General features: G+C 38.9%; 2 protein-coding genes and 2 pseudogenes across 16 annotated transcripts in view; all 4 read right to left on the bottom strand.

Annotated features, from left to right (window-relative positions):
* Positions 1 to 3,045: 3,045 nt before the first annotated feature.
* On the bottom strand, positions 3,046 to 12,991 carry MRPS10 (mitochondrial ribosomal protein S10). Of its 2 annotated transcripts, none has more exons than XM_025042809.1 (7): positions 12,904 to 12,991; positions 10,540 to 10,604; positions 10,376 to 10,475; positions 7,265 to 7,401; positions 6,234 to 6,342; positions 5,336 to 5,425; positions 3,046 to 4,428 (listed from the first exon to the last, which is right to left on the bottom strand). In XM_025042809.1, exons 1-7 carry the CDS (start codon positions 12,949 to 12,951, stop codon positions 4,345 to 4,347), a joined length of 633 nt encoding a protein of 210 aa, XP_024898577.1. In that variant the 5' UTR covers positions 12,952 to 12,991; the 3' UTR covers positions 3,046 to 4,344. The 2 variants fall into 2 exon arrangements, with proteins under 2 accessions (XP_024898577.1, XP_006926617.1); XM_006926555.3 differs by having other exon boundaries at positions 10,376 to 10,448.
* Positions 8,184 to 8,302, bottom strand: LOC112474790 (annotated as a pseudogene).
* A 1,152-nt stretch (positions 12,992 to 14,143) lies between the features above and the next one.
* LOC112474630 lies at positions 14,144 to 14,262 on the bottom strand (annotated as a pseudogene).
* A 2,481-nt stretch (positions 14,263 to 16,743) lies between these two features.
* TRERF1 (transcriptional regulating factor 1) overlaps positions 16,744 to 21,977 on the bottom strand; it is a 188,483-nt gene continuing 183,249 nt past the window's right edge. For all 14 annotated transcript variants that reach the window (XM_015600577.2, XM_015600579.2, XM_025042785.1 and 11 more), the window contains one exon: positions 16,744 to 20,209. In XM_015600577.2, the coding sequence (XP_015456063.1) occupies positions 19,885 to 20,209 (325 nt within the window). In that variant the 3' untranslated portion in view covers positions 16,744 to 19,884. The remainder of the gene's footprint in view (positions 20,210 to 21,977) is intronic.

Here is a 21,977-nt window from a genome sequence, read left to right as displayed (position 1 = left end):
CAGCCATGATGCATCACATGATCTAGCTGCTGCCTACTCGGTCTTGTTTCTCTGCCCTTGTCCACAGACACAGCAAGCTCATTGGGGCTTAGCATTGATTGTCCCACTACTTGCACCGCTCTGCCTCCAGGTCTTCACATGGCTGCCTCCTTCTTGACATTCCTCCCTCCTGAGAGGGAACTTCCCCAGCTTCGCCTCGAGTAGCTGCTCAAGTGATTCTGACATTATTCTATTTTCTTCATAGTGCTTAACTGCAGCTGGAACTCTTCTTTTTTTATGTCTTCCCCTCTAAGTCTGAGATCCTTGAGCAGAGGGACTTCACCATATAAACTGCAGAATTCCTAGTGCCTAGAACTGTGTTTAGAACATACAAGGGACTCAAATACTTGTTGAATAACTTGTTGAGTGAACACAGTGCTAAATTAATGTGAGTTATTATGCCTTAATTTTATAAGACGACTCCCCTTGACTCCTTTGAGAGTGCGTGGATTAGCAGATATTTGTTGATGTGAAAAGATAATAAGGCTTTAGAAGTGGAAGAGGCCCTGAAGACCATCTAGCCCAGTGATTTTCAACCTTTTCCCCATCTCATCATCCCTGAAGACAACATGCACCTAGCAGCTACTGCGGCTCTGAACCAACAGCACCTCATCTAGCCTGGTGTGAAGATGGTGTCATCTGGGCCCACTCTTCATATCTATTGATATTTAAACAACATTGAGGAGTGATTAAATAATGTTACCTGTGCTCACGTTAAGAAAATATATAAATGAAATATAACTTCATTTATATTTATATATGGGCCTCTGAGTGAGGAATCTAAAATCCAAATGGTTTTTCATGTGGGTCAACTGCTGATGACCTGCCCCATAAACACTGCTGAGGTGTTGAGGTATAAATATATTGTTTTAAAGAGGATTAGGACTCTATAGAGAGAAAGAATAGCTTGAAGTAATAATAGTAAGGATTTAAGGAGGGCAGGGCTGGGAATTGGGCAGGGATTTGCAAAGAGAACCCTGGGAATTGCAGGCAGTCAGCCATAAGCCTGGATGCAGGAATAAAGGTTTGAGCAACAAACCTTCATCTACTAGATGGGCCTGGCTGAAACCCTATTGTAAATTAGGGGCCACCAACCCCCAGGTCATGGACAGGTACTGGTCTGCAGCCTGTTAGGAAACAGGCCGCACAGCAGGAGGTGAGTGGCAGGCAAGCGATTGAAACTTCATCTATATTTGCAGCTGTAAACACAACAGTGTTCTTGTGATACAGTAGGTCCCTCCTCGCTGAAGCCTAAACTCGCACGTTGCCCCCTTAGACACTCAGGACCTTGAGACCACAGGGATTGCACTGTGTACTATACTGCTTGTCTTTATTCAAACCACATTTATGTATTTTATTCCTCAGTTTTCCCCCACCCCCAGTAAATCTCTTTATTTTTAAGCTTTAGGGACATAAGCATATTTTACTAATGTGAAAGGGGAAATAAATCTGGATTTTAGGTTTCAATATTCTGCATTTAATATGTGGATATCTGAGTACCTCAGTCTTTAAAAATTAGGTTCTAGGGCTATCCCTGTCACTAACCTGAACTCAGACACAACAGTTTTATCCTTCTTGTCTCAGCTTCATCTGTAATCTGAAAAGGTGATTGAGTGGGCAAGTTGTATCTTGGTTTTCTCCCCCGTAAAATGGGGATAATAGTAACTACTTATTGGGTTGTTTTAAACATTAACTAAGATAGTATTTGTAAATGACTGTATGTAAATGTTTGGCATAATGTATGGTGGTGATTATAAGAAGCATGTTATATGTTTTCTCGTCTAAATTAAACAGTTGCTCTAAGTACTGTCCTCATTTCGGCGATACTGAGGTCCTTTCCTGCTAGTTTTTAAATAGTACAGCACAAACATGTGGAATATCACTAAAATTGTACTGCCATCTAGTAATAACTATTGATAATTGAATGTCTTATCAAGTACTGTGAGGTGCTAAGTTATCTAATTTAATACTCCAAACTTAATAAGTAGGCATTATTTCCTACATTTTACTGAGTAAACTGAAGCTCTGATAGAGTTAAATACCTTGCCCAAATTTACTGCAGTTAGTGTGTTTGAACTCTTATTTGACTCATGACTGTCTTGACTCCGCAGTCCAAGTTTTCTGTACTCTGCTACTCATTAGTATTGTAGTAAAACTAGTTTAATAATATAATGTAGGAAAGGAGGAATGGTAGCTGACCAATAGAAATGTTAGGAAATCAGACTATTTGTTTAAAACAATTGCTTTACATATTTATTGTGGCATGTCTAAATGGCCAAAGGAACATATAATTCTCTTTGAAAGCACTGAAACTAGGCACTGAACAAATTTAATCTTTAGAGTCCTATCAATAATTTTAAACAGACCATAATATTTTATTTAATATGAAAAAATATATCTCAGATCAGAGATAGCAACAATGAACTCAGAGCTACATCTCAATAAAAAAAAAATAATCTCACTCCTTACCTGCATCTTGTACATTCTGCCATCAGGTCCCCTTTTCTCTCAACACCTCCCAACCCCACCATGGACAGAAAGTGAGACTGGGGCATTAATTATAATTTTTAGAATATGCATTTTACTTGGGAACCCCCCCCCCCGAAAACAACTTTCTCAGCCTATCAGGATAAAGAAAATACCTTGTTTATGTCAATAGTAGGCTTCAAATATGCCAAATATTTTTGTCAAAGATATATCACTAGTTTTTGTCATGTGTGTAGTTTATTTGCATATTTATCTTAAAACAAGATGTTAATATATAATTTCATGTGTTAAACTCAGTAATCTGTTTACAGGCTAATTTAGTCTGAAAACTGGAAGTGGATGCACACCTTTTTAAGGAACTTACAGGTAGAGTCACTGCAGCTGAGTATGCATAAATCATCCTCTTATAGTATAGTCATTAGTACTGTCTATAAAAAAAACACAAAGCTACATTTATTTTTAAAGAATTATTTCTTTTAAAGTAAAATGGGTCACAAATTGCCGCTTTGCTAGATATAATTACCATTATATCCCTCTTGTTTTATTGACTAATTCTTAATCTTGAGACTTCTAAGATAAGCACACTTTAGGCATTTGTGAATGACAGTCATAGCAGAGCTGCGAACAGAATGAGGTCATGGGGCACAAGGCTGTAATTCTTTTCATGTTAATGATGGTAATGTGAGTCTGACACACAGGCAGTATGCATTCAAACACCGACACCCGATAGCAGGTCAGGAAGAGAAGAGGAATTTCGGTTTAAATGGGGGAGTGTGGGACTGAGAAGTCATAACTACTCCAGAGATGTGAAAGAAACCACAAAGGACACAGACCTGATTCTTCTGTAAAAAGGTAACGAATCACTCCCTTGGGGTTGATACATCAATAGTTTCAGCCCATTGCAGTCTTGCTTCTTTCAAGGCTTTAACTACTATTTAATTTCATGGAAAAGTAGACATTTCCAAACAAAAAAGTTGCCATTAACCCAAAGAAAGAGGCCTTCGTATCAGTGAGGAATTTAATAAGGAAAATATTTTCTGTCCTTTGCAGTTTTCAAAAGCCATTGTATCTATTCAATTTTTGGTATTTACTATGGTGCTGGGCACACAAAATAAAAGCCTGCTGAATGAATGAATCACAGGATGAGTGAAACAATATAGGTGGTAATTTCTTGAGAGCTCAAATTCCATTAGTGACCCTTTAAGGTAGCCCTGTAAGGATCTGGGCTACAAGAAGAGCTCAGTGCATGCCACAAGTATGCCTGATCTGCTGCAAAGTATATCCATTTTCAAGAATGTAATGCTTAAATGAGGTAAATTTGGAGATTATAACTCCCAATGAGTATACGCCAGCCTGCTCTAAGGTAAATACTGAAAACTTTAATTGCTCAGTGCTAATCAAATTAACTGAAGGTTCCTTCTAGGAACCTCAAAAGAAAAAAGTATGTGAGGAATATTTCAAACATTCACTTTCAGATGAATGATATAAATTAAAATCTGTATAATCAAATAATCAAACAATAGCAGAATAACAAAATACAAATTTACTCTTGATATATAGCAGTCAAAATGGTTAACTCACTTTTGTTAAAATCAGCTGAAATGATGACATATGTATAAAGAATAAAGTGGTTCTTTCATTATAGTCCATTGTATCATTAATGTTCCATTCCCTGCTTTCAACTGATCAGGACATGTGGACTCAACACAGCAGGTGGATGAACTGAAAACCGTCTCAACTGGAAGCGCTCTCCATTTCACTGTGCATGGCTGGCCCACCCTCACTTCAAAAGCTGGCATACGTGGTCTCCCTAAGATTTTATGACTTGCTGCCTTCTTTTTCTTCTGGCATTGTTTCCCAGATTGGCTTCTTGATGTGTTCTGGTAACCGTTCTAATTTTGTCTAAAAAGAATAGAACAAAACTATAGTATAACATGGACTTAATTGAACTCTTTGGTCACAAATTGGATTTATCATTCTTGTTCCCTTAAATCCTCCTGACTCTTTTACTTTTACCCTTTTCATCTTTTTGTAGAGTTTTGAAACAGAGAAGAAAACTCAATGGTATATAATTCTCACATATGTAATCTGCTTGGTTCTCAATGATGTCCTGGGACTGCCTGTCACCTAATGTAGTCCCCATGTCTAGACAACTAAGAGGGAGGGAGACTTCAGAGGCTGCTCAGGGAGGATGTGGCTGCAGTGGCAGGATTCTGTTGACCTGTCATCAAAGCACAGGGAGATGGAGACCTCAACCACTGTGGCAATTCTGCTTCCAGGTTCGCCACAGGCCCTCCTCTCCACTCAGTGGGCCAGGACCAGACTGCAGCGTATCACAATACGGACTGTTGGGGAAGGACATCAAAAAGACGTGACCGCTGGTTTGACCTGCGAGCTGGACCCAGGCAATCGGAAACTCCTTATCCCTCTCCTGTGTTCTGGGATGTGTTATGCTTGCATTCTCTGCTTCCAGACACTGCTCCAAGGATACAGCCTTGAGATACAAATGTGTTGAGACTATCTGGACTGGATACGTGACTGAGCCCAGTTAAGGCCTCTATATAAACTTTTAAGATGAGGCAGGTGGGTACAGAAATCTAGTCATCTTGCAGCTACACAAGACAAACCTGGTAAGTTCCCTTGCTTATTAAACCTACTGCTTACCATTCTGGAGTGGTCTGCCTCTTTCTTCAGTCTCTCTTTGCCTTGAGCATCCAGGGATGGTTTCAGATTACACTTGGAAAGCTCTGGAGAAGGTTGCGACCCAACACAGATCTCCCCGCAACAGAGGTAGAAATTAAAGTCATACCTTTGTAACTTCCATGGCAACACCTTCAGGCAAGTTTCGTTGAATGTATTCCAAGTAGACATCTGCTGTACTTCCAGTTAGATGTTCTAACTAAAATTTTAAACATAACATTGGTTCATGCTATGCTGTTAAAACAAACTTTAAGTTTCTGTGGGAAATGGGTGGATAAAATTCTGGGTTTTTCCATTTAAGAGTGAGACTATGTTTTAATTATATTTGTACCCTCAATGTCTAGCACAGTGCTTCCAACATAAAATATACACAAGTACTTGTTTTAATATTATTTATCAGTCATTTACTATGTGATGGAAATATTCTTGGTGGCTTAGATAAATATCTTATTTAATCATCACTCTAACCTTATAAGAGAGGTACCATTATTATTCCCATTCTATACATAAAAGAATTGAGGCACAGGACACATAGCTGGTAAGTGCCAGAACTTGGACCTGGTTTTCTGACTCCAGAATCCATTTTCTCTTTAACCACAAGGCTGTTGATCCTAGCGAAGGCACAAATGAGTAACAGGCAAAGGAAAACCTTAATGCTGCCATCATAGACATGGGAAATCCAGTTAGCATGTGAAAAGATCAGAACTGTGTGAAAACTTTAAATTTTTGAAATGTGAGCAAAAGTATTCCAATGCTATTTTATTGTATAAAAATTAGTCAACATAATCTGCATTACTGAGTTAAATGTGAACTATACTAAAGGATGGCTTTGAGTTTGATTTTCCTATCTGATGCTTCCATAAACACAAAAAGACATCTATCTTCTCTACAACTATTAGGCATACATAGGCTGACTGAAAGGATGTCAACCCAGTCAATGTTAAAACAAAGTTATGATACTCTAGCATGAAATTTGGGCATTTCGAAAATGTCTGAAATAAACTTACTTCCAAACATCTGTAAAGTGTTCTCATTTCATACTGAACTCGGTGCTTCTTGAAAATATGCACAGATTTGAGAAGAGTAAATCGCTCTATTTTTCTTGGAGGTTCATGTCTGAAAATTAATGAGCAAAATAATATACTTAAACTAAGTGATGTTAAAATCTTAGTCACTGATATTAAAGCATGATTCCACAATTTTGTAGGTCAGGCTCATATTCAATTACAGGCATTAACTATCATTTACAGACTTCCATCTGTCAAGGCTGTCATTTATGCTATAAAAGCTGCCGTCATTAAGCTCAGGCCAAAATAAACACTTCAGACAGCAACACAAACACTTCCCACAGACCCAAAATTGAGCTTTGGCATGAAGGCATGTGCGTGCACACACACCCCTCCCACTTTTATAGCCCTGAAGACCCTTACTGTCCAAATATGACTGCGAAAGTAGCACCAGTGTGTTGGACATAGATGTAGTATCTGCTGTGTTTTACTTATATGTAGGAAAATGTACAGATAAATCTATAATCACAAGACTATAGTCTTGTTATGGGAAACGTAGGTTCCTTCTGTTTTGTTAAAAGGCAAGACTGGCAAAGCCCCAAATGGGCTTTGTTCTACATCAGAAAGAGCAGGTGACAAGAAAAAGGAGGTAGTTATGGCTGACCCTATAGTGACTTCAGGCCCATATAAAGCTCATCTTGCTCAGGAGTGAAATTACTGGGTCACTACTATTTCTCAGAGTAGTTTTGAAACAAACCATGGAGAGTCCAGACACGAGGCTTCTTAGGTCTCCTGTCTATGCAATTCGTAGAGAAAGAATTGTCTTCATTTTCCTGGTTCACTCATTCTAGTATCTACACATTCTAGTAGACAGTAAGGGATGATCTTGCTTAGAATATGACATACCTGCACTCAACATATCATGAGTTCTACCCCATTTTAAGAGTCAGACCTAGCTAGGATCAGCATCATTTTCCTGATAGCTCATGTTACAGCAGCTGACTGGTCAGATTAAGAAAGATCATACTTACACTTTAATAGAGATACCAAGTTCTTTAGCAGCAAGCACGGCAAAATATTCATAACTGTCCAATACGGCCTTATCATGGCCTTTTACTAAAACTGACAGGCGCTTATATAATGTGTCTGGTTCATCTGAAATGGTTATCTACAATTTTAAAATCAAAAAGAAAAGTTTCAGTCATGGTTCCCCTAATAGTCGCAACTAGAATTTTTTTTTTTTTTGCTTAAACAACAGAAATTTATTTTTCTCAAAGTCCCGGAGGCTGAAAGTCTGAGATAAAGGTGTTGGCAGGTTGGTTTTTTCTGAGGCCTCTCTTTGTTTATAGGTGGCCATCTTCCTCCTTTGTCCTCACATGGTTCTATCTTTTTGTGTGTCCAGATTTTCTCTTCTTATAAGGACACCAGTCATACTGGATTAGTGCCCACCCCTATGACCTTATTTAAACTTACTTCTTTAAAGACCCTATCTCCAAATATAGTTACATGAGGTCCTAGGGGTTAGAATGACTTTGACACATGAATTTTGGGAAGGCAAATTCAGCCCATGACAGGCAATTGGTGATTCTTTAGACCTGGGGAAGAGCGCTTGCCCTGGGATTTCTCCTCACTTTTACCTTGGTCATTATTTTAAATAATATTTTTTATATTTCAATTATAGTTGATATACAATATTATATTAGTTTCAGTTGTGTAATAGTGATTAGACATCTATATATCTCACGAAGTGATCACCCCAATAAACCTAGTACCTATCTGACACCATACATAGTTATTACATTATTGACTATATTCTTTATGCTATCCTTTGTACCTCCATGACTATTTTGTAACTACCATGTTTTTTTTTTAGAGGAGGCAACCTTCGGTTGACCTCACAGATTGCAAGGACCTTGTCAGCTTACAATCCGACTTTATAAAATTTTTTTACGCCTACAGCACCTGGTCTTCCTAGGTGGTCTCCCAACCAAGTACTAAAAAGGCCCGACCCTGTTTAGCTTCCAAGATCAGATGGGATCGGGCTTGTTCTGGGTAGCATGGCCGTAGACTGTAACTACCATTTTGTACTCAATCCCTTCCCTCTTTTCACTTATCCTTCCAACCCCACCCCCCATCTTGTAACCCTCAAAATGTTCTCTGTATCCATCTGTTTTTCATTTGTTTATTTTGTTTTTTAGATTCCACAAGTACATAAAATCATATGGCATTTGTCTTTTTCTAACTTACTGCACTCAGCACAATATCCTTGAAGTCCATCATGAAATATCTTTTTCCATCCCTTTTAGTCTGTGTGTGTACAACCAGAAAATTTAACATATTACCCTCAATTGAGAAACTTCGGTTTAGTAATAAATGGGGAAAAAAATGCTAAGTAATATCTTAACATGGTTAGCTTAAGTATCTAAATACTATCACATTCAGATCTGTACAATAACTCTTAGAATCTATTAAAATATATTTTAAATCAAAAGAATTTCAAGGCAACCTACAAAATCACTAATGGAATCTTCTACCTTAAAAGTTATTAAGCCCAAATTCACATTGGGCAAGGATTTTTGGGTCTGTTAACAAAAATAGCTGGATTGAGAATTAAACTCTGCTACTTCTAGCTGAATGACAACAGGCAAGTCATATAATCTCATCGCACGTTAGTTTTCTTATACGTAAAACAGAATACTGATGCTACAGCTCACAGGATTTTAGGGAACAAATAAAAAACAGATTCAAGTGCTTATAAATGATAAAACATTGTTATATAAAGGTGAACAACTCCTATTCATATTCTTTTTTATTAGGTTTTATTCATGTGTGCCATTAATAGAAAAATTACTCATATCTAATTAAAATGTTCTGACACTGACTGTACATATGTCTACCTCTTCCACCCTAATAGTTAAAATCTTAGAAATAATGGGTTTGACATCTGACTTTCTTCCAAGAGGTGAATTACCTTCACTTCATTCATCCATTAAATCAGTAATTTATATTATTAATTCAATGATTCAGGGTTAATTACTTTGCCCCTGAAAGTAGATCTACTTACTAACCAGGAAGCTAGACATTCCCTCTCAATTACCCTAAATAAGGTTGTAATAACAACAGAATATACTGATATCCTATCTCATAAGCTGGAGGACAAAGAAAAGGAGAATATAGCCCTTAGATGTGTTCTGAGTAGTTTCTATAAGGTTTTAAAGATATTTTGAATGTCACAAATATTAAAAATTAGGAGATTTCATGTAAAAATCTGAATTTTAGTTTAGCGTGTGGCTAGAGTAAGTAGCAGTTGTCTCATTTATCAAGGGCACAGCCGGCTATTGCTCCAATCCTGTCACTTTTCCTTACACACCTGTCTCATGTAGGTATCTTAGTGGGAGACCCAGGGTGTATATGTATCGTCATGAAAATATATCCAGTATCTACTAAGCAAAGAAAACGAAACAGTAGTACATTATGTATAACACAATTCTATTCTAGTGTGCATGTGTATAGATACGATCATGTGCTGACAAATGTCTAGAAAGATTCACACCAAACTATTAAAGGGAGTTATTTTTGAAGGGTAGAACTGGAAAGATTTGGAATTTGTAAGGATTTTTAAAAATTACATATAACACAAAAACTGAGTTGATGGAATCATGGCTTTTACTTAAATGAAACAAGATTACGGAGCTACTTCTGGTTTTCTTTACTTGTGCTAATGTTCTTTCTCACTATGAACAATAAAAGCACTGTCCAGGACCAGGCGCAATGTCTTAAAATGAAAACAAAGACTTGACGGCTATAAGAAAAATTTTTTCTAGAACATATCAAGTAGTCTGCATCATTAATCATGACAACTCTTCACATCATGTTGAGTTAAAAGCAAAAGACTGCTCGTTCCCACAGTTATGTGAGTTAAATAATTCATTCCCTTAGAACTTACCTTGATACCCTGAAGAGAATATGAGCACCCAGGGACATTAGCAAATACCCAACTCAGGCACACTGTTCATTTGCCGGTATTCCAGAACAAAATTTTTTTTTAGTCATGAAGTATTTGGGGAACAACCTCAAATAAAATAATGAAGAAAATTTATTGCTAAAGCAGCTCCTTGTGCCAAGAAATAGAGAGTACATACCGTAGGTTTGGTCAAATCCTTGGGAACATCGACATGTAGGTTTGAAAACTGTACCCATTTCATATTGGTACTGCTGCATGTGTGGGAAAAAAAGAGAAACCTAAGTAAAATAACAGAAGAGCCCATTTTCTTTTTGAGTTTAACATATCCAATTATATACTTACAGAAGAAAACCACCATTTTTGGCTATAGTGCTCTTAGAACTGTTTGCAGAAAAATTCCTTGAACCCTTAAAAAAAAAAGGAAACATATCAGAATTAAAGTCAATCCCCAAATCATTCATAGTTTCCATTAAAATTCAAAAGATGTACAATGCTTATTATAATGGCAGTATGTAGTGTCAGATGGGTGCTAAGTAATTAGGGGATCGCTTTATAAATTATATAAATGTCTAACCATTGTACTGTATATCTGAAACTAATATAAAATAATAATTAAAAAATGAAAAAAATGTACAGTGCTTCAACCAAATGGCTATCTCATTATTTCAGATGTTGGAGTAACTGAAACGCCAAATTAGAGTTTATTTTATAAAAAGAGGACAATGGTAGAGTTGATAATCAAAAAGGACAAAATACTAGAGAATCTATATATTTTAAAGCTTAGAAGAACTTTTTTCAAAAAATCAGCTGACATTAAAATAACAGCTATAAATATTTGGACATCGAAAAAAAATGTAGCTTAATTTCCCCATTAATTTTTACGTAGTAAATGTTCTTCAATATAATACTTATTTTGCCTGAATATTTCTGAGTAATAAAAAAGTATCACAACTTATTAAGAGTTGGAACAAGAATTCTAAAGTACCCTTCTTTTGAAATTTTCATATATCTTCTCCAGCATATGTATTTCTTGCCTTGGATGGGATAACTAGCTTATATGTAAATCGAAATATACACTAAAACTTACACCCATCTTACACCACATGCTGTGGCTCATACTGCAATAATCTAGCTTTTCCAATTCTTTACTGTCAGCTCCCCCTAGTGGATCAAAACTTCTAGTTGTAAGAAACCTATAGTGTCATACATAATTTGCCATCTGCTTTTCCATAACTTTCCTGAGATTTAAAAGCGTAACTGGAGAAAGAGGATCCTTAACAATACTTTGAAGATGAGAATAACAGTTTAGCACAAATAAAGCTTAATTAAAACAACTGAGGGTCACCTAAGTATGTTTAAAAAGCCTATGCTTAGCTTACTGTCTTTCCTCTCTACCCAAGATGGAGGCAAACAAACTCTTCTCCCTTGGATCAAGGGGGTAAACAAAAAGAAGGAAATCAGGCATAATACAAGGCAGGAAGAGGGAAGCGCCATTCTCCATAATCACAGAGAAAACTCTCTTCCCGCATTTATGCCAATAACCCCAACAATCCAGTTGTGCAAAAGGACCACGGGTCTAAAGAATAAGACACTTCTCAATCACATTCTTCTAGTATGAAACTCTTCTTTTAAAAGTTGTCACAATGCTGTTATATCTGTCTGGGTGTGTCTTAGTAGTTTAAAATTTCAACCTCTAACACTATTTGACTTAAGAACAGTGGTTCTCAAAGTGTTGTCTGAGGACCTCTGGGGGTGGGGAGGGGCGGGCTGAAACACTTTAAAGGGACCTTGGAGTACTGAGGGGTTACTTGCAACGTTTCCATTTGCATTCTCTTACAAATATACAGTGAACTTTTCCAGAGGTTGCACGATGTGTGATATAGTCACAGATTGAATACAAAAGCAGACAAGAGAATCCAGCTGTCTTCTATTAGACATTGGAGGTTTGCAAAAAACGGAAAACATAACCACTCTTCTCACTAAATTTATTTTGGAAAACTTATTTTCCACAAAAATGTTGATTATGTTAACATGTAACGAGTTTATTAGTGTTATTTTAAGTGAATTAGCCTTTTTAAGATTCTCAGTTTTTATTTTTTAATAACCTAAACATCCATAGCTAAAACCCGACAAAAAAAAGTTCTTTGGAGTCCTCGACCATGTTTAGATTGTAAAGTGGTGACGAGGCCGAAAAACTTGAGAACCCCGGCTTAAGATTTTGCTTCTCCAAAAAACCGCGCAGAGGATAGTCAAATTGCTCCTCTGACTTCTGTGACTCTCATCTAAATCCCAGAGCCCTTGGATACGAAGTTATCTCAATTTAGTTCCGTGGGAAAAATCTAAACTCTCGCGCCCGCTCAGCCCTTAATTTTCGCGAAGCAAGCTTTCTGTCTTCTCTGAGCTTCGGTTTATTTTGCTAATATGAAAGGAGGGATGCAGAACATATGATGTCCAACCTCTTTTTCAGCTCTGGCATTCCATGATTTTTCCTGTTCCTGTCTTTGCCCTAACTCATTAACTTACGTTTTATTTTATGAAATAATTCGACATAAAACCAGCCCCTTTCTTGCCACTTTCCGGCAAACAACGAGCCGAGGTGCAGAATACTATAGCAGAAGGCTCCTGTCGCGCAGAACGACGGTTGACAGCCAAACTTAGTGGCAACTGCCCTCGTCGGCCCGCCTTCCTTCCCCAGTCTCCCGGTACCTGCCACAGGAGCCCGCACACGGACCCGATGGCCGCTCGCACCGCCATTTTGCTGTACCGGTTTTTCAGGATCGCTTCCGGGGTCAGCGCGTCCTCAGATCATAGAGTTCTGCAAAAGGAGAGAGTATGTCTTTGTATCCGCCACAGGAACAACCATAGAGACGTGATTTTGTGCCTTTTTTTTGAGAGTTGGACGGAGAATCCAGCTGTCTTCTCGTGGGTCGGCTATCAGCCTGATACTCAGTATTGATGAAGTTCTTTCATCCCGTATCTAGATAGTTACCAACTTCCAGAAACGAAAAGATTAAAAATTTAAAAAAAATCAACACTTTGTAGTATCTAACTAAAGTATTGTGCAAATGTAAAGTTTTTTTCCCCCCCTCCCCACAGTAGATATTACTTACCCTATTTTGCGGGCAAGGGAACCAAGAAAGGGGTAGATGCTTTGCCCAGCATCTCACAAACTGATTAAAGATCTAGGGCCCAAACCCAATTTTCCTGCCCCTTAGACTGACCTCTGTTTACTAGAACTCAGTCCATGTGCAGGTGTGGCAGAGATCCCCAGTGCAGCCCTACACCAGAGTGTGGAAACACCACACTTTACCTCTGTGCACTTCTGCTGTGCTCAGCTGTGCCTCACTTTGGCAGGCTGTCCAGTGCCCTTTTCAGAACTAGGTTCCCTCTCTGAACTGTGACCCTCAAAAGTGGCGGGTCTCTCTCAGCCAGTGGGGTTTTCCAACAGCTCTCCATCTCTCTTACTGCTTCTGAAGTTGGCATCAGTCCTTCTATATGGCAATTCTATGATAGCTCCTCAGTTGGCCTCTTTTCTCTTTGAGTAACCTCAGCTGGGTGAGGGTTCTGCAGTCACCATGATGGTGACATTAAAGCTTTCGAATAACTTTCACCTATGTTAGCTAATCCGGCCCTCATAAAAAAAAAAACAAAAACAAAAACATAAATTTTATTCTAATTTTATAGGTGAGGAAACTGAGGCTCGAAGATGAAATGGCTTATTCAAAGCCATACGGTTAGTTAGTTACAGCTGAACCAATAACCATATTCAAGATCCTAATTCAATGCCTTTCCACCTCTGCGGTGGGCTGGTGCTGACTCTGTGATCCACTGCAGTTCTATTTAAGACTCTTTGGGATTTGAGGATTAATGATCCTCACTTCCCCACCCTCCTGAAAGAAAAGGTGTTCGTTTTTTATCTTTTTAAATTTTATTTATTTATTTTTAATGCCTACGGCACCTGGTATTCCTAGGTGGTCTCCCATCCAAGCACTAACCAGGCCCAACCCTGCTTAGCTTCTGAGATCAGACGAGATTGGGCACGTTCAGGGTGGCATGGCCATAGACTCATTTTTTATTTTAAAAGACACTTGTGGCCTGGACTGCTCCTATAACTAAAAAAGGAGGCTTAAAGCACCCTTGAGGACTGAATGCCTTCTCCATTCCTGTGACCAAGCATGGTCTCTTCATTGATGGGCTCTCTCTGCTCATGAATAGTTTCTGCTCCCTCAGAACTGTGCCTTGCACATGGCCACTGCTCGCTGCCTGTGGCTCGCTAAGTTTCTCCATTCATATTCTCAAATGTGGGAATTTTATTTGGTTCCCTCATTTTCCTGGGCTAAGCTGTGTCATGTGTCACCAAGTGGCCTACAGGCTTAATAGCTTGACATCAAATGGTGCCAACTCTGGTCGAATTAGTTGGGGGCAAGGTGGGAGGGAGTCATTGTGGGGTTAAACCCAGATTTTGCCAATAGTGAGGCTGTGGACAAGGCTTTCTGGCACGGTGTGTGGGCAAGGACAGTTTTCTGAAGCTTGACCTGTCTATTATAGGTCTCTTCCCTATTACTTAAACTTTCAAACCTCTGACCTAGGGTAGATAAGCAGGAAGCTAAATGATTCTGGATAGTCAATGAAAATATATCTTGCCTTATAGCCAGGAAAAATACAAGTATGTGCATCAAATATTTTTAAGTTATATCATATTTTGATTGCATCAGTTGTTCTGTTTTATTTTTTATTTTTAATTTTTTTTCAGTTCTGTTTTAAAAGACAGCCCTTTTCTCTTTGTTGTGATGGTTTCATGGTTATATACTAATCTCCAAACTCATTAAGTTGTATACAATAAATATGTATAGCTTTTTAATGTCAATCATGTCTCCAGAAAGTGGTTAAAAATGACAATATTGCCAAAAAAAAAAAAAAATTACACAAGCAAAGGAAGCAATGACTCAAAAATGAGATCAGTATTGTATGTAACAATATATATGCTGGAATGCAAAACAAGTATGTATGGCTGTTGTGGCCTTTACAATTCAAACAGAAACACTAAACACTTCCCTTGGGCCAGTGGGATGAGGAGAGGACAGCCCTTTTCAAGAAATCCTCTCATATAAATAATCAGCCCTTTGGCTCTTTTGTACAGAAATATATGTGATCCAAAGATCACTTGGGTTCACTTAGGGATATAGTATTCAATTTCTTAACCTGCCTTCCTAATTATGTTTTGCTTTTGTCAACATTAAAACTCATCCTCATTCCTAGAGCAAAACTCAGCTGGCTGACTATGGCCGAGGAGTCCGTGGAATTCAGAACCAACTTTAGGTAAATTTAGATTTTATTTACATGCACACCCCCCCCCCAAACCTGGAAGATTAGAGGTAATTAATTTAAAAAATAGTTGCTCATCACCTATTTTAAGTTGCTGTGTATTGTGTGGGTGATGGTGACTGCGTTCAGAATGTAACATGACCTTTGCTCTTCCCAATAGTGGAATTGGATCAGTTCCCAGGGCCCCATATGTTCTTTCAAAGTATTAAATTCCTTGGCAGAAAGGAATGATGTCACAGTCTTCTTTATACACTCAACTCCTCCATGTATAATAAAATATGGAATAGTGCCTGGTACATAGGGCTCACCAGTACTGAATGAATAACAATAGAAGAAAGTCTTCATATTGGACACTTGAGCCTCTTGAAGCAGAATTTAAATATATAACACTGGCTAAATGCACACTGCTTCGAGGAATAGCTGTTTTATTTTACATAGGACTAACATTGATAGCTAAAATTAAAGCAAAAACAAACAAAAAAAACCCCACTCGACAAAAACCCTAGATCAAGGTCTTAACAGGTATGCCCCACTGATGTCAAATTCTGTATAAATCCAGAATTTCAGATTTTTCTTAGTTTGTTGTAAACACACTCTTCAGAACTTGGAAATCCAGTTAAGCAATGTGTGCAAACCAGGGTGGATTTCATTGTGAGATAGCTGTGTGAGTACGAGCTTCCCTAAGCCACAGCTGGACTGCTGTGGTTAGAGACCACCACCCTTTTGAGTGGTGTATTCACTGCTCGAGCAGAAATGTACATCCTGGCCTCCAGGGTGTAGTGAGGGCACCTTAATCAGCATTAAATCTGACTAGCAGGCCTCTAAATGAATCTACAGAAACCAATTAACAGGTAAATTAGCATTTATCCACCATTGAGAAGGCATTTCAGTGACTAGAAATAAGGGATGTTTCAGCCAAATGAAACTCAAAAGAAAACATTTTATTTTCAGAGCAGCTGATGCAATATTGAATCAGGTTTTCACAAATGAATATGACAGTGTCTATTTGGTTACATCTCTATTTGAAGAACGCCCCTCTATAGGAACTGTAATAAATTTTTGAGGAAGCTAATGAGTGGAACCTTTTAAGTAAAATTCTCCTGGCTCTCTTTTTGAAAAAAGTATTGTGATAATTAAAAAAAAAAAAAAAAAATTCTTATCACTCAGGGGGAAAACCAACCTAGAATGCCCCAGTTGTTTTTAAGGAATGCACCTTTTAAGGACAAGTCTATAAAACAGCTTTATTTATTTGTTACATATGATGTTTAAATATAACTTTGCTTTCAAGCTTCAAACTTTTTTTAAACCCCTGGTAAAATAAGACTTTTGGTTCGCCTTAACAAAAACTGACCGAGGAAGAAACATTTTTAGCAAAATGTATTATAAAATTCACTAGAAAATACTGTCCTCTTTTTGCCAAAATGTTACATAAAATCCTTATTAAAAATACACACATTACAAAAGAAAAATTATGAATATGCTATACATAGTGCTCTTGATATGGACCAAGGGACCTGCATTCCGGGGAAAATACAGTTAAGCACACTAGATATTACGATGTCAACTTATAATAGTGCAAACCTGAATAAATTACATCCTAAAATGGAAGGCATGCAAGTCATTTGCTGAGAATAGAACATAACGAAGCCAGAACAGGAAGCAATCGCAACCACTACTTAAAAATGTTTTCATTTTTATTACATTAATTTTTTTCAAAAATACTTTTCTTTACAATAGAACTCCTAGAAAATATTTACAACCTTCCTCTAATAAAATATAACAGCAGTTAAATATATTTGAAAATAAGATGGGTTTTTCCATAAAATATATCTGTTAACTTTTTATATACAAGCTTTCTCAAAGAAATCTAAATTCACTAATGAAAAACCATCTGATAGTAAACAGTAACCATGTTGAAGACATTGACTTTTAGGAAGAAAAGTTCTCTGGGATGGGGAGGGGTGGGGGAAGCTAAAACACAACACATACATGCAAGCAGAATCATTTCAGAAAAGAAATAAGTACAACGTTTTACTATGAAGTCAATTCTTTTAAGTTAATATTGTCAAGAAATACTAATTCAGGAATTTGAACTGTCTCGTTAAGGAGGAGTTCTTTGGTTATTTCAAGTCAGAAACGCTTACACTGTACTGCATGGAAAATCAAAATTAAATTGTGCATTATATTTTTGCCTTGGCAACTCAGTTTATTTTTAATGTTTAAAACTGGAATGGCTGGGCAAGTCTCCAAATGGAATGAATACATTTGCTTTACAAACATTTTTCTGGGTGTTTGCTCCTTTGATAGATAAGCTTTCACAGACCCAATAGAACCTTTCCAGAATCACTCTCAGACATCCGCCAGCAGAAGGAAGTAGTCACTGGAACAGATGCGATTGGCCAATATTAAAGTTGGAATGGTTCTGGAATAGTTCTGCCACATTGATACACACCGCCCAGGCAGTTCTGAACTCAAAACATATGAGAATAACCTGTCTGAAATGGCAGCAAAAAACCCTTTTTTCCCTCAAAGAAAAGATGAAGGGAGCCTCCAAGACTTCTTTTCTGAAAACAGAGTGATAGAAATGAAAAGAACCTTTGTATTTATCTTCTGCCCAAGGCTTTCCTGAGATTCAGAGAGTACTGTCTATGTGGGGCCGCGGTGGGCCATGAGTATGTGCTAAACGCTTTTGCAGAATCAAACCTAAAAAGGATGCTCGGGTCTTATCCTCATGTTTCCGCTGACATTTTCTCTAATGTCAAACTATTAATGTGCCATAGTAAAGTGGCCCGGCACCTACATGAGCTAGGGAAACAGCTTACTTGGGGCAGGCGAGGCCTGAAAGCCCCCTCTCCGGAAGTCACACAGCATTAAACCTGTGGGCCACCGGCAGGGTCCTCTATGCTGGGGCCTCTTCGCAGTCTGAAGGCACACACTCCTTTGCCCTAACAGTGGGACAGGTCAGTCTGACTCAGCTCAAAAGCCTGAGCGAAATGCCACATTTGAAGGATTACAGGTTTATTTTACCTTCAAGTACAAACAGCAACCCTGATGACAGGGACAGGAGGAGGCAGAGTTATGTAGCTTGGAGAATTCTAGAAGTGCTTTGGTAAATGACTTAATGAATACATTCATTGTTTGAATGCAAACATTGTAGATAAAGTGGTATCCAAAACCATTTTTGTTGGCTTTTAATGCTATTTCCTTTGTATTTGCTATCAAATTGGTTAGAAAACCCTTTTCTCATAGCGTCAAGGTAAACTTTGGTCCAACATAGATGAATTACAGCAAAATCCCAAGCGAATGAGGCTTCACAGTACTTTTAAATGGCACGGAGTCATTTCAGAACTCCACTATTAACATGTTGCAAAAAACAACCACGGGCTCTTCCAGTCTAGTTTTTGGGCAAAAGAACAGTTCTTGGCATTCCCGGTATTTCAATGTGTGCCTCTCAACCACTCTCCCCAACCCACCCCCTAAAAACAGCCCTGGAAACCTAATAGCTGAGGTTATTTTCCTCCACATAGGCCCCCCGTGGACTCACACTGAAAGACAGGTCTGCCAACCCATGATGGAGCCAACCAGCCCCCAGGGAACATGGAAGAGGATGCAGCACTTGCTCTATGAACAGGTCTTTAGTAAATCACTGTCAAGGAGTGCAAGTCTGAAATTATACAGTACTTGGTTCCTAGAAATGGGCCAACGAGTGACAGGCAAGGCAGGGAATAAAACTTGTTTTCTCATTTGCTCAACTCTTCCAACGACGTGTGTGCTAGAGGAAAGCGTGGCACATGAGGGCTTACTTTGCTTTCTGGAAAGCTACCCGCTAGCAAAGTCTCCTGGCAAAGATGCCAAGTTCACTGCAAACTACAGAATGAGGTCAGAACAGAACGAAAATAACTCTTGGCGGGAAAGGATGGCCCAAGGCCCCAGCAAGAAGAGGGGAGCCTGCTTCTTACACACACACACCCCGACACCCACTCCCTCCCACACACACATTTTTTTTTTTCTCTCTCACTGCAAGCTTTGGGATAAAAGGCAACCAGGATGGTTGACATCCGAAAGCAAACGAACACGAAAGTCAGGTTCATTTCCTGCCAGGAATGAGTTCATGGGAATGTAGCCCAGATGAAACACCTCTTAACAGAGTTGTGCCAATTATTTATTCCCTTCAACCACTCACAAAAGCAATTTTTTTTTAAATAAAAGAAAAAGAAACTGGATTTTTTTTTTCTAAACCTGAAAAAACAACTTTTTAAACAGGTAGTTTAAAATGGTTACAAAACAAGCAGGCAGTCCAGGTTTCCTGATTAATGAAGATGGAGGCCATGAGTTTTCATTGTCTCTAAGTGACAAACGGCTTTATAGTTCTGTGTCACCCTGAAGCAAAACTGAATCTTGATCATCCAAGAGGAGATCGGTGTCCACGACCTCAGCTTCTTCCATGACGCCGCCTAACTGCTGGACAACGTCGTCATCGAGGATGTCCACATCCTTGATGGGTTTGATCAGACTCAGCTGGTCCAGGGGCAGCAGCCCAGGTGCCCCCACCGGCCCCGTAGTCCTCTCGATCGTGGCTGCCATTTCAGCTGCGAAAGCCGCCTTCTGAGCCTTTTGCCTCTGCTGTTCCTCCTGCTGCCTGTGAGTTTTCATGTGTGCATTTCGGCTTTTGATCTTGAAGAAGACTCTAAAAATGAAGGAAAAGTAGCGTGTGAAATTTAGAAGTAGATCTGAATTCTTGGAAATTCTGGTGTCCTACAGGGAATAGGGGGAGGGGAGGAGGTGCGTGGTCTGACATACTGTTTGGGGTGGCTTAGACAGAGTCCTAGCTTCTTAGTTGCTAGGACCTCCTCCTCCAGTAACCTATCACTTCTCTCTCCTCTCCAAGTATTATAAGAAAAGGGGTTGGGATAGAAACACATTTACAGTGTGTCAGGCTTCCTTCCTGTGGCAATGGAGGAAAAATTCTCAAAGGCCTTCCTGTCCATCTGTGGTCTGGAACACATGCCCTCTCTCTTCTTGCAGCTTCCTGCTTTCTCTCTCTATCACTAACCAAGTCCTCTCTACCAATCTGAGAATCCCCGACCCATGCTGCCAAGCTCTGATAGTTCCCATCATCCCCCTCTGGCCCGTGTGCCTATTCTCTGGCAGTGAGAATTCTTTAGGATCTGAACACACCTCTTCAGTTCAAGTGCTCTTCTCAAGGTCACCAGTAACTCTGTTTGGCCAAATCCAATGGCCCCTCTTCTGCCTTTAGTGTACTTGACTTCTGAGCTGCATTCCCCATTCCTTTGTACCTGAGACCCCTTTTTGTTGGTCATCCTATTATCATTTCCTACTGTTTGCTTTAGAACAAAACAGTGGTTCTCAGCTGGGGGTGATTTTGCCTCCCAGGGAACATCTGGCAATGTCTGGTAACATTTTTGATCGTCAAAACTGGGCAGAGGCCAGGGATGCTGCTAAACATTCTATAATACTGGAGGAAGCCCTTCTTCCCCTCAAAAGAATTATCAGGCCCAAAATATCAGTGCTGAGGTTGGGAAACCCTGGGATAAGTGATCTGCAAACTATGGTCAATGGGCCAAATTCAGCCCATTGCCTGTTTTTGTAAATAAAGTTATCGGAACACAGACACATCTATTTGTTTATGTACTGTCTATGATTGCTTTTATAATACAATGGCAGAGATGAGTAGTTGTGACAAAGACAGTATGATCTGCATACTAAAATAGTCTCCCTGGACCTTTTTCAGAAGTTTGCCCAGATATGACACTGAATTTTTTGAAGAGAGAGTGGCATAAATACTCTATTCCAGGGGTCCCCAACCCCCAGGTCATGGACTAGCACCAATCTGTGGCCTGTTAGGAACAGCAGGAGGCGAGCGGCAGGAGAGCGATTGAGGGTTCATCTGTATTTGCAGCCGCTCCCCAGCACTAGCATCACCGCCTCAGCTCCACTTCAGATCATCAGGCATTGTATTCTCATAGGAGCACTGGTCCCTGGTGCCAAAAAGGTTGGGGACCACTGCTCTCTATTCACTCCTGAGCTCATTAAGGAAAAAAATTTGCTTTCTAAGAACAAAGTCAAACAGTTGATGAATCACAACTGGATATACTAAAGACTGAATTTCAGCAGCTATAAGAGGCATTCTGCAAACATTTACCTAATGTTATTCCTAGTCTGCAAAACCACAGAAAATATTTCTATTTTCCATAAAATCTTAACAGGAGTTATGGTAAAAAAAAAAAAAAAGATCCCAAGCAACATAAAAACAAGACAAGAAAAACATTTAATGGATGTCAATGAAAGAGCCAGAAAGCTTGAAATACTTTTTTCATATTAATTTTTGTTAAAATGTCCTTTGTCTCCACCTGGTGGAATAAGAAGTTGCAGCCTGTTTGAGCAGAATGAGTGGAAGGTGCTGCCACCTCTTAGAGGAAACTGGTGGATTGTTC

The sequence above is a fragment of the Pteropus alecto genome, unplaced genomic scaffold (assembly GCF_000325575.1).
Source record: "Pteropus alecto unplaced genomic scaffold, ASM32557v1 scaffold7, whole genome shotgun sequence".
Taxonomy (NCBI): Eukaryota; Metazoa; Chordata; class Mammalia; order Chiroptera; family Pteropodidae; genus Pteropus; species Pteropus alecto.
This window is presented reverse-complemented; position numbering and strand designations above follow the sequence as displayed.